This window comes from Anarrhichthys ocellatus, unplaced genomic scaffold (genome assembly GCF_004355925.1).
Source record: "Anarrhichthys ocellatus isolate YVR2014 unplaced genomic scaffold, GSC_Weel_1.0 scaffold55, whole genome shotgun sequence".
NCBI lineage: Eukaryota > Metazoa > Chordata > Actinopteri > Perciformes > Anarhichadidae > Anarrhichthys > Anarrhichthys ocellatus.
The window spans coordinates 1205986-1219253 of record NW_022280085.1 but is presented as its reverse complement, the minus strand read 5'-3'; the positions used below and the strand labels follow the sequence as shown (position 1 = coordinate 1219253).

General features: G+C 44.8%; 1 protein-coding gene across 1 annotated transcript in view; it reads left to right on the top strand.

The window, feature by feature from the left end:
• Nucleotides 1–13268, top strand: part of ntn1b (netrin 1b) — a 41876-nt gene that overhangs the window by 23626 nt on the left and 4982 nt on the right. Inside the window, exons 3-6 of the mRNA XM_031870935.1 lie at nucleotides 1276–1464; nucleotides 5923–6072; nucleotides 7925–7978; nucleotides 10260–10334. Coding sequence (XP_031726795.1) covers nucleotides 1276–1464; nucleotides 5923–6072; nucleotides 7925–7978; nucleotides 10260–10334 — 468 coding nt within the window. The remainder of the gene's footprint in view (nucleotides 1–1275; nucleotides 1465–5922; nucleotides 6073–7924; nucleotides 7979–10259; nucleotides 10335–13268) is intronic.

Sequence of the window (13268 nt, the reverse complement as noted above, 5' to 3'; positions counted from 1 at the left end):
TAATTCAGAGTTTCTAAACACATTCCTCAGAGAGAGAAACACAACAATGTGAAGTCCAAAGTGGCACAAAGTCTTCCTCTGTGGTGTCTAGCTAACAGTAGCCCTCTAGCTAACACTGCTAACACCGTCACACAACCCAGCCTAACCGGCTAGGCAGGTTAGCTAAATAATGCAAGAGGTGCAATGTTAGGCTAGCTACTGTGTCTGTGTACTGTGTCTAATTTCAGCAGCTTTTAGTTGGTTTATTCATAATGACTTTGACATTGATGTTGCTCTAGCTAACAGGAACTAACAGGCGCTAAATTTGGTAGCAGGTGTTGAGCTTGATAAGCTACATGAAAATCAACTTCAATAGAACTCATAACTTTGAAAATAGAAATGTTTAAATTACATTTTACAGTAAAGCGATCAGCTTTAATATTTTCTTCAATTATTACTTGAGTTTTTAGTCCATTTAAATATTTTACACAGCAATTATTTCACGTCATTTTTATTTATTTAATAATAACCACACAGGGGTTCCATAAGAGAGGCTGTAAATCGTATCAGTGTGTGAGGAATATGAATTTTTCTGTTCAGTATTAACGAGTGAAAATAGCAATGACAATAAATCAACAGTCTCTCAGATGTGTGGGAGAGCGGAAGAAAGTTTTCCTGCCTGACATCATGGGTTCAGAGGTTAAATTCACAAGCAGGTGGCCAGGCCGAAAGAGAGCCCGAACCTGGGCGTTTCTTTTAGAGGCTCCATTATTCTCAAGCCAGACCGAAGCAGGCCAAGCCGCGCCATCTGTTTCAGTAACCTGTTGACAAAATGACAAACTCAAACCAGAAGATTAAGACTTTGTGGTGTCACGTAAAAGACAGTATTGTCTCAGGGGTCTCACCCGACTGCGTTTGGCTCTGTACCACACTTGCAAATCGGAAGGTCTGTAAACATTGCGTAGTCGAGTTCATCGCTGTCAGATAACGAGCTCATATTTCCAAAATGTCAGCTTTTCAGGAGCTAAGAAAAACAGCAGTGTTTTGAGGCTCGATGGCACCGCATTGGGTTAAGAGTTTGGAGTTTCTCAACTGACTGGGGACAATGAAACCATGCAACCGGAGTGAACAAAATGAAAATCAGCAAAACTGAAGTTACGTGGTTTTCAAATGGTGCCACATGGGATCGTTTCAGTTTGAGTACGGAGCATTTTATTTCACTTAAAAGGCATCATGGCTCGCTGATCTGCAAAATGTCATGGCAGAATTTCTCAACACCTTTCTCTCTCTCCTCAGCCTGCCACTGCAACCTACATGCCCGCCGCTGTCGTTTCAACATGGAGCTGTACAAGCTGTCAGGCCGGAGAAGTGGCGGGGTCTGCCTCAACTGCCGTCACAACACGGCCGGACGCCACTGCCATTACTGCAAGGAGGGTTACTACAGGGACATGACCAAGTCCATCTCTCACCGGAGGGCTTGCAAAGGTAACAGGAAACAGGATATGTAAGGGGTTATAACATTGTCTGTGCACAGCCACCAGTATTTCCACAGTATAACTGTTACACCTCCCTCTAACGTAAGGACTACGTAATGTTTTATACACATGCTTTTCACCAATGCTCTGTTTCCAGTGGTGGAAAGTAACCAAGTTAATATGCTCAAGTGTGACTTAAGTACAATTTTGAAGTACATGATCTATCTAACTATTTCCATTTTATGCTGCTTTACACTTCCACTATATTTACTCGTTTAGAATAAGTGCATTGCAAAAGACTTTGGTGTGCGACCCTTTACAAGAAAGTGGTGTCTAGTTTTGGCCTCTTGTCAACTTTCAATGTAACCCTAGTTTCTTTGACTAACCTGGTTCCTTAGGTGCATATAAACATACTGTATGAATTGTTAGCAGTTCCACCAAAGAAAAACCAGCAACGTTTAGAAAAAAATTACAGCCCATAAACATAAATTTGTGTAGCAGAACTTTGTTTTTTCTTCTTTCCTCTCCCATAAATCACGTCACAGTCCTTCAGATTTTTATTGTGATCCTTTGATTGTGACCAGACCTCTAGATTGAGAACCACTGAACTAAACTATGAAACTGTTTATGAAGTAGTTAAAACTAGCACCACGTCGATCAGCTAAACTTTACTTTTGATAAATTGAGTAAATTCTGCTGATAATACTTGTGTACTTTCACCTAAAGCTTAAATGTGTTGATTTTGGCGGTGGTCTCTGTGGACAAAAGCGGTAAAAGTTCCTCACAGTAACTGTAAGTAGGATTTTGAATGCAGGACTTTTACTTCCAACTTTTTTCCCATCGTGGTAAAGGTGTATTACTTACGTAAAGGATCTGTGTGCTTCTTCCACCACCATCTGTTTCACACTTCAGGTATTAAAGGAATTCTTTTAAAAAGTTGTGGAGAAAAGCGCCCACCTGTCTTGGTGTCGGTGAACTGACCCGTGGAGCTCCCAAGCTATTTGGGGTCCTCTGTGGATCCCTGACAAGACAAACATAACAAACAGAACAGAGGTGTGAGCTGATCCGCTGAACAGAGCGGTGGAAACAACTCGCTAATCGTCCCTGTCCCCTATTCATACTTACTTAGTAGGCACAAAAAAAACAACACTCACACACACGCACATAGGTGTGAGCACATACGTCAGATTCGAGACCAAACCCGCCAAGGATTAATGTGTGCGGAGACAAAAGCTGGGGCTCCTTCTGTCTCGCAGCACCTCAGGGAGTAAAGACAGGATCCGAGGCCCTGAGCAAACAATCTGAGCTGTCACTCAGCCACTCTGGCTGTACGCTCACCGGCAAAATATTCCATAGATGCACGAAATACTTGCACATATCTATGCATGTCTCTGACTACGTGGCAGTGGGAAGCATTGATGTAAATGTGAAATGCTGTTTTTGGAGGGAAATTCTGTTTATAGTCTGTTTAAATAGGGAGGGGGGGACTTTTTAAATGCTACAAATTTTATTTGCATGCCATTGTACATTTCCATAACAATCCTTTACCACATCCTAATGGCAAATGAGTGACTTTGGGCAGATGCACATATTGCGGTCTTGAGCAACATCCACGACGGGCTGGGGAAAGGGTCTCGGGATGCCGATCCTCCGGTGCCCCGATCCTCGGTGCACCGCTGGCTATTTAAAACACAGCAACAGCAACATGATATTTCCTACTGCATGCCACAACATTCCTCCCCTCTTTATTCACTCGGCTTTGCATAAAAGCGGGCATGAAATGAAACAAAAGGCTCGAACAACAGGGGCCTCCATTTATAAGATCTGGGTATTTTGTATCAGACCGCGCTTTGATCGATTTGCTGCATGTGGTAGTGTTGTGCTTAACACAAGCTTGATAGATCGTCTGCACTGCTGAAGAAAAAAAAAGAAAGACAAATGGTTCTTTGCTGCATTGTTTCACCAGCCAGCCTAAACATTTTCACAAGTTATATTTGGGGAGAGGCTGGTTTTAGGGGGGATGGAGCTGGGAGCAGGTTAGAGTAATAGAAGTTCTCACTTTGCCTAATGATGTAGCAACATCGATAGATCTCTGCAAAGTCTTTCCAAACAGCTGGATCTGTAACCTGAACAGTTCAAGCCCCTCTCCCCATCCCTTCACGTACCCCGCTCGGCGCTCCGGGATCGAAACCTAAACAGCCTGATTGCCGCCCGTCTCCTCAGGTGACAAAAACCGGGCGATGTGACATCAGTTAGAAACCACTATATTTATTGTTCAAATCAGCCAACCGTCCCACCCTGCTGTTGTTGGACAGGAAATACAGCGCTGGGCCAGCACAGCCCGGAGGAAGTCTGCTTTCATTCCCCGTTCCTTAACCCGTTAACAATTTGCTTAATAGTCGAGAGGTTTAGCAGGAAAAAAATGGCTCTGCACCTATAGTGGCAGCGTGGAATGCCTCATGCTTTATTTCCCAGATTAACAACTTCACCCCTCATCAAGCGCAGTGTAAACACGGCTCTTGGAGAACGACGGTGCACACCCCCCCACCCCCTACCAATCCCTCACCCCCGAACGTTTGGCAGCCTAAGCCTTTAACTAGGCGCAGCAAGTCCACAGGGACGGAGCTGGTACATGGTTCACTGCACGCCACTCCTCGGAACCACCTCTGCACAGCCCCTCCCCCACTGCAGGTTGAAATCAATTAATCTGTCCCAAGTTTGTAGCACCCCCTGTGAAGGCAGTGAGGCTGTGGTTTTGGACTTTTGAGATGGAAGTGGTGCGAAATACAGTCAGTCTACCTGTCTTTACAACAACAAAAATTAGCGTTCTGATATTTAAAGGCATAGTTTGACATTTTTGAAAATTGGCTTATTACCTTTCTTAGACAGTTAGCTTAGCTTGGCACAACGAATGGAAATAGATTGAAGCAGATAGCTACATTCTGGTTATAAAACCCACCTACCAGCACCTCTAAGGCTATGCTATGCTAAGCTAAGCAGCAGCTGGCGGTAGCCGTAGAGAAAACCAAAGTCGTGCCACAACTGTCGACGGGATTTTGAATGACGTTTTCTTACATCTGGAGCAGCTCCTGGACACTTACAGAACAAAGCTGTGAGTGGTCTCAATCACAAGAGATTATTTCACTGATTTTTATTTCTCCGATTTTTGGTAGATGAGCATGTAAAGTAGCAGTCGAAAGAAAACTTTGTTGGTAGAAACCATTCGACTGACTGAAATCTTCTCTCTATGATGTAATTGTTCATTTGTTTATTGTTAGCTGATGGCTATTTTATTTCTTTTGTACTTTCCATTAAACAGCCCTCCCTCATTTTATATAAGAAACATACTCATGTTGAATTCTCACAGGAAATGAACAGGATCCCTACATTTTATTTTTTAAATCACTGTTATTTTAATTCAACAAATACACTTGGAAAGACGCTTTCACTACACAAATCAAGATGTTAGAGCTGTAAAAAATATATATATTATTAAAAAAAAGATTTAATAAGCATCTCGTTATGTTCATGAAGCTCTATAAATTCCAACTAAAAGCAACTCCAAAACTCTGCTGGACCACTTCAAGCAGATTTCAAATGACTCTGCCGGTACATATAACACATGCAGGGCTAATAGGGAGGCTGGGCTTCCACTTCAAACACTGGCTTTATGGTAAATGTTTGGCAGAACACACACTCTCACACACACACACAGAACAAATTTCTCACATTTAAACGTGCGATCCTCCCAACTAACAGCTTAGACAGACTTTGAAGTGCATTCCACTCATCCATTAATGGGAAACATTATGCAGGCAGTATTTGCAAGGAACTCTTTGCCAAAAAGCTCCACATTGGAAACTCAATCTGAAGAGCACACAGTCCGTCTGATCCCGACGGTGCAGAGGACACAAAGCCTGCTCTCAAGACAAGCTCAAAGACACACGCACCCCCGATGAGCGCCCATAACACACGTGCGTTTTTTTTGCGTTACACACACACACACAGTAGAGCGATACAGTGCGGTGAGGGTGAAGTACTACAATTAATCAAGCTATTTGCTGCTCTGCGTGCCTTCCAGAGCCGACCTATTGAGGAATCCCGTGGTCACGATGGGTTGGAGGGAAGCAGTGTAATTTGATTGAGGTTGTATGCTGGTGCAGGGCCCAGTTCCCCATCTGTGATGGTCTGGAAGAAGAAGAAAAACGCAGCCTGCACGTAAATGATTCCTCGCTAGGTTTCCGTGTGATGACTTTTTATTGTATGGAATATGTAGAGTCAGCAAAAGGGGCGGGGCAGAGACACACTGTAGCCATCTGAAAGTCGATATGGTTGTTTTTTTGAGGGCGCTGGTTTTGTAAACCGCTCATGTTTTCATTTTTCAAATCACAAGATGTTTACTCGGGTTTAATCTAGCTTGATGTTCTTGTGCCTTTTTTCTTCTTCTTCCCCTCCTGTCCCCCCATAGCATGTGACTGCCATCCAGTCGGAGCAGCGGGGAAGACGTGTAACCAGACGACGGGCCAATGCCCCTGCAAGGACGGTGTGACGGGAATCACCTGTAACCGCTGTGCCAAGGGCTACCAGCAGAGCCGCTCCCCCATCGCCCCCTGCATCAGTAAGGACCACTCCTACCACACAATGAATGGATCCACACCATGTTAATCCAAGTTAACCTCTTATAGGGGAACTGGTACAACTTTCTTAATGAGGGTTCATGATATCGATCGGTAATAATACACTTTTCATCAGAAAACGTTTGGGTTGCCACGTCGCGAAAATCTCCCTTTGGCTGGCCAGCACTTTGCCTCATCAGAACTGATGTAAATACATTTATTAAGAGTGGTTGTAAAGGGAAGAAAACACCAAACACCTCATTAGTGACTTGATCATCTTGTAACAAGGCATCAGGTCTGAGTCATAAACATTTATTATGGAAGTAAAAGGCTGTGGGTTCCTCGCTTTCTAATAGGTCATCAAGATTAATTAGGGGCACTTAAAAAAAGCAGCGTTAGATATGCAGCCAAAGAGATTTCTGACTACCCCTTTTGAAATAAATGATCCATAAAGCATTAAAAACTAAGGTATTAACTATTGATAAAACATGGGGCAACTTAAAACAACAATAAAGTCTATAAATCCTAAAATTCAGATACTTCTACGAACTAAAAAGATTTAAACTCACTCCACAGAAAGGGGTTCAACAAAGTGAATCCTTGTGTCTATTTGAAATATTTGGTTCTGGCAGCTTGTTGACGCGGAGCATAGCTGCTCAAAGTGCGGGCCAATGGCAGACCCTCAGAAACATGTAGTGCGGCCCCCAAACACGACATGAAACGGACACGTTATATTTTAATCATCACTTACAATAGCTTCCATTAAATTCACTGATCGACTGTACATAAGAAGTGGACGTAGTCGCCCTTACGTCACACATTGGTTTGCGATAGAAAACCCACAGAGAACCTCAGGACAGGATCTGAAAAGAACAGGACATGCTTGTTATGCATGAATTCATGGCTCGCACTCATCTCGTGTTACATTTGAGATATTTTGGATAGATACTTGGCCGTTCAAAACAGAGCCTGGATAAACAGACCAGCAGAGGTTGCCGAACACGGCCTTGCGTGCCTTCAACGCCGTTAACGGTCTCTCTTGCAATAAATCCCCAGAACGAGTCCAAGGGAATGATGGCTGATATATTTATTGGCCGTATCTGCCGCCTGCAGATTCCAGGCCCTCGGCAATAAACGCCAACGCCTCGCAGAAACAGAGCGGGGTCGCTGGTAGCCGCTTTAGCTAGGAGCATCCAGTAGCTGGCTGGCGTGGTCAGATAAGATAACGGTGATGGCCGGGAGGACATGTACACACTAACAATTGTCCACTATGTTACCGGGGTTGACATTTCTGATAAAGGCCTGTGTGGAAATTGGACATTGGTGTCTGTGGTCTTGTTTGGCCGGAATCCTGAACGATAATTTAAACCCGCGAACCTGCTGGAAGAGCTTTTCTCTCATTTTGTTGGGAAGGTAACAAATGTGTAAACGCCGGAGGAAATGGGGTTCTTGAAGAACATATTTGGTTTCAATGTATATTTATTGAGATAAGGCCTTTTGGCTTTTTAAATAGCACGATATTAAATCTTTGTGATATCTAACTCCCTGCCAGCTCCGACTTTAACAAGACCGGCGACCTTGGCTCTCCGTAGCTACAACACACCACAATCCGGAGGGAGAAGGAATATTAATGGAAAACTCACAGTCTTGTTACACATTATTTCGGCACATCTGCGTAAAATCAGTCATTAAAAAGACATCCCATTAAATCTGTGCTCTGAGGGTTTTCACATTCTGCTCTGAGGAGAATAACCAGGAAATTGAGATACATATATTCCCCCATCACATAAGTTTTATTGTGTGTGCCTTGTAATTTGATCACAATGTTAAAATCTATTTCCCTCTTTGTTACAGAGATCCCAGTTGCATCTCCTACGGCAACTTACACCAGCTACGAGGAGCCGTCAGGTGAGAAACACAGCGCAACACTGCTGATTTTAGAACAATTAAACAACGCAAAACACACCTGGATTAAAGTCGTTTTTTAATTCACCTACACAATTAAGTGGTATTGCTCTTTTAATGTCTTTTCTGTTAAATATTATTGTGTTTTTCATCATTTTAATCACTGCGCAACTAAACTAAAGCAGCGGCTCCTTCATGCATGTAATTGTTTGTGCATTTTGAGCACCGTGAATGTTTTTTTCCATCCGTCCGTAGTCGTAGTCCTCAACTGGAACACACGTCAGTGAGGTCTGAGTGCCGCTGATGTAAACTCCAGATATTTTGCCAGCGCTCCCTGCGGCCTCGTTGCCTGTATTCCCAGCCTGCCCGGCAGCCTCCCCAGGGTTTCAGCCCTAATCTGATTACATGCTTCATTTGCACCAGTTTGTATTTCAATCAGGGCCGGCTGTGCCGACAGTGAAGCCATGCCCAACCGCATTGTTCATGTGCTCCGACAAGCGTCTCCGTGCTGGACTGCTGACATTGGACCATGTGCAACAAAAATATCAACCTGCAGTGTAATTTGTCCCGTCCTTCAGCGGCTGATTAGGATGGCTATTCGTAGAAGTAACTGACCAGCTAACAGGCCGTAAACCTGCTGCCTCAGCTGGTAGTATGCATTTATTAAATTACAGTATTAGCTTTCACCATGATACAGCTTTGGTTGTATGGACTGAGTCAACCTCTGATCATCAATCAGCGTCTGATGAGAGTGGCGCCACTGACTTCATTCAGCTTTGTTGTGAGTCCCACTTCCTACTATGGTGACTGGTGACTGTGCGGAGTTTGGACTCCTGTCAGAGACTCCACACAGACACCACCCTCCAAATTAGGAGCAGTGTGGTCCCCCAGGGAACCCTGCAGAATGAACGGGGCACTGCTGCGGGGGACACACAAAGGGGGCGTTTGTCCTCGCAGCGGGAGATTGGCCCTTAATGAGAGCCGCGGGTGTAATGGCCCAGCGCAGCAATTGCGCTAAAGGGGCTAATGGGCAACGTCAGCTATCAAAGGGAGGTATGATAAAGGCCCCCAGGGGCCAGCGGGAGATAAAGCCCCCACCGCCTGCCCTTGGCACTTCATTTACATGGAAATCAGGCGTGCTCGATATGGACTCGTCAAATTAATTTACTTTGGGATTTCCTCTTTTCTTATTTCTCCTGCCACCCTATAAAGCAGGCAGGCATTCCACCAGAAATGCTTTTCTCTACATACATGAATTCGATCCTCATCCCACGTCCCGTACCGCTCTTTTTTTTTTTTTTTTTTTTGAGAGGGAGGAGAGGGGCGTTTTTTTCTTCCTCAATCATTACCCAGGCAACCTCATTCACACGGAGCATAATGGGGAAGAAAGGGGAAGACTGGACAGAGGGCTGGAAGAAATAATGAAGTTTGTCCATATTCAGGCAAGCTGAAAGGTCCCCTCTCTCTCTCTCAACTGCCCCCTCCATTCTCTTCAGACTGCCCAGCCCAGCTTTCCCACCCCACCCCCCACCCCCACCCCACCTGAAAAGAGCACAAGGCTTATTGCTCTGGGAGAGGCGGAATGGGAGAGAGGGGGGGGGGGGACACTCAGAGATGATCTGGTTCCAATTTGTGTCAGTTAGTGGAGAGTGGTGGGAACAAATTATTTCAATTTTTCAGTTCGCACTCTGGTCCCACCAGCGCCCTCGTTACAAAAGGAAACCTGGTGCAGTGACAGAGCGACAGCGGCGGCCATCGATAAAGCCCTTTGGCAGGTACACATGCACTGGAGACATTAATCAGAAGTCCCAGAGCTTCTTTCTCTGGGACAGAGAAAGAACATGCCGCAGAACATTCAGCCTCATCCAGCGTTCGAGTATTCACTCACTCCCATCACGTGGATTAGACGCTGCTTAGGAGTCCCTGCTAATTTTCAGTAGGTCGCTCGCTAATATCCCCCCCGCGACCTTCTTTTGTGTGGGGGGTGTCCTCTGTAGCCCTCAGAGCTCACACAATGCATGCCAGGACACTGACGAGGGAGCAGGCTAGAGTGTAAAAGCTGGGAAGGAGTATAGTAAGAGTGTGTTGACAGACACAGGAGGATCTGTGTGAGCTATAACCCATTTCACAGTGGCACTTTGAAGGCCTCTCGGAGACCCCCGGGGGCACAAATATTGTGATGCAAAGGGACCATATGACACACACGGAAGCATTTTATGAATCGCAGGATGAAATTTGCCATCTAACTTTGCCTCTGTCTTTCCTTTTCACCTCTTCTCCCTAGACTGCGAGTCTCACTGTAAAGCCTCCAAGGGAAAGATGAAGATCACTATGAAGAAGTACTGTAAAAAAGACTACGGTGAGTGAGTCCAATATGCAGGAATGTGTGCTGCCAGACGTCAGCCAGCAGTCAAGAGGTCAGATGTCTCAATTAATCAGACCCCCGAGCGAAGCTAATCCGCACCCTGGTGCTGCTCTTACACAGCCTGAAGCAACGTCCTCTAATTCAGATTCATCTGGACACACATCTTTCCTCTCCGTTACCGGCATCCAAAACGTAGATGATTTTGAAGTCTGGACAGGGAAAACAGAGTTACCGGCCAACGTTCTGCTCATTTTTGTATGTTGATCCAGCTGATCTGATCACACAGTGCAGGTGTTTTCATTGCCATATCTCTCCTTTTTCTGGTGTCAAATAACAGGTCAAAGGTAGCATTTACCCTCAATCAAATCATTATTATATGCTTATACTTTATGACGATAACTATACTTTAACGACAGGCCAGTCAAAACACCTGTATTGTTTGAAACACAGATCACAGAGAAGGATGGCGGCAACAGAACAGAGCTATAAAAGGTGCTGAAAGACGGATTTTGTTACCGTTGGACAGAGCCAGGCTCGCCGTGTCCAGTCTTTGTGCTAAGCTAAGCTAATTGACTGCTGGCTCCTGTTCCATATTTACCGATTAGAGTGGCATCAATCTTCCCATCATATTTCCTCAAATGTTGTGGCAGGCTAACTTCTGTATAAACTAAACAAACTCACGGCAAGTCGCAGCTCACTGAGGTGAGCTTTTAAAGACTAAAACAAGCTGTGGAGTAGTAACGTTAAAGGAGTAAAATTGAATAACTTAAGGCTTCAACTACACACTCTTGTTGCAGCCTAGGAAAAGATAAGGGATAACTTTGTTTGGCTCATTTTCTGTACCCAGTGTAGCATTATAGCATGGTGGAATTAGCTAGCTAACTAACTAACTGGTGGACAGCTGGCTAGTTAGCTAGCTTGTTAAATTCACCATGATTTAATGCTACACTGGTTACTTAATGTGAACAGCGGGCTGGTTGTCAGCAGCGACTACTTTTCGGCCCCACTGACGTGTGTTGTCCCCATAACAACAAACAACAATAGCCATTTTCTTTTGCACTAATTAAATGACATCTGGAAAACAGTTCAATGTCCGTTCTACTACTATTCTATCTCTATGGTTGAACTATTCCTTCAACTGAGAACAGGATGGAGGATTATAATGTGTAAATGCTAACGATGTGTCGTCTTCCCTTTGAGGATTGCCTAAGATACCTAAATGTATTGTGTTAAGGAAAAGCCTGTGCACGTCTCCCGCCCCGCTGCACCTCTTCTCTGGTCAAAGTGTGAATGTCTGAACTACGGTAAACCTAAGCAGGACAGACCACACAAGCATGGTGGATACGCTTTGTCCAACACAGTCAGCCTGAGGCATTTAGCAAAAACTTTGAAGTTTTAAGAGCAAATCCCACACAGATAAGAGAAGCCAAAACACACACGGCAATCACATTATGTTGTAGATGAATCCACAGAACAAGTGGTGCAGCTGAAATACATGTAACAGTGTAGTGCCAGGCAAATAAACATCATATCACGGGGTATGACGTGATATTTTGAAAAACGCCGGTGCCACCAGAGTAAAGCAAAGACAGCTGTGTTTCACAAACCGACAACTTGGAACCAGACGGAAATTTGATGGTTGATGACACTGACATTTACACTTCACACTAAAACCAGTGCCATACCTGTAATTCAAACACATACAGTATAGGGATACAACTGAGGCAGTAGTAGAACACTTGTTTTCATTACATATTCCCACTGTGTAGCTCTACTTTCACTCACACGGCAAATGATCCACGGCGCTCTTTGGATTTTCTGCACCATTAATCATGGCAACAGAAGTTTATCGGTTAGTGGTGGATCAACATCTGTAAACCACAGAGACACAAAACAAAAACCCTCCGTTCAATCAAATGTTGCACATCTCGTCTCAGCCAGGTTTCTGCAAGTATTGTATCCTCTAAAAAGAAAGCAAGGGTGCTTCTGTAAATAAAACCTACATTTATCTTTGTTAAAAAAGGTCCTTCACTATTAGCTCTGCTCGAACACTTCCAGCTCCCCGAATGTTGATTGCTTTCAGACATGACTAACTTGCCTCTCGTTCAAGATCATCGTAGCTGAAACATCATATTTATGGACTTTAAAACGGCATCCAACTGAAAATTGGCCAAATACATTTTATTCCCGCTTACAGCTGAGTAGACAGTAATTCAGGCCATTTGTTGTGTTTTGCTGGGAAGCCCAGCGCAGCCATTATTCATATTTCGACTGATTTAAATCTTAATCACCGGAGCTGAGACAGGCTCTGCATCTATAAATCAGTCGGGCTGAGTCAGGCAAAGAGGGCGGTTCCTGTTGCTTTTCTCTGAAGTTTGTTTAAAAAAAAAAAAAAACGTTCTGGAAGCAGATGATTCTGCCTGAGCCGCTGCTGAGCCAGTGTGGCAGATATCATTGCTTAGCATGCGCTCCCTCCGCCTCGGCCCTAATTCATTTCTCAGGCCTGTCGCCTCGCTTTTGTGGGAGCTTCGGGGTCTCCTCTCTGTTCTTTTTGGGGCCACAACCCCCCCATGTGTGAGTTGGTGATACGGCACCCCCCGGGGGGTCACGGGAAGGGGCCCTCTTGTTTAAACACAGTTGTGCGCTGTGCCGGCAACCGAGCATTCCTTGGGGCACAAACAGGTGGTAAATTAGGCGGACGGTGACGGATTGCCACCCCGGAGAGAAAGAAATATGTTTTGTTTATTCAATTTTTGTTTTTCACCGCCGCCGTAGCTACGGAGATGGAGGACACAAAGGGATTATATTCTCGCCTGACACCCTCCTCTGCACACACGCACCCTCCCTCTCCCTCCCTGCCACCGGGAGGACAATGAATCAAAGCGCCGCGTGTTTGCAGACGCTCTGGGATAGTGCTCAAAGGCAGGA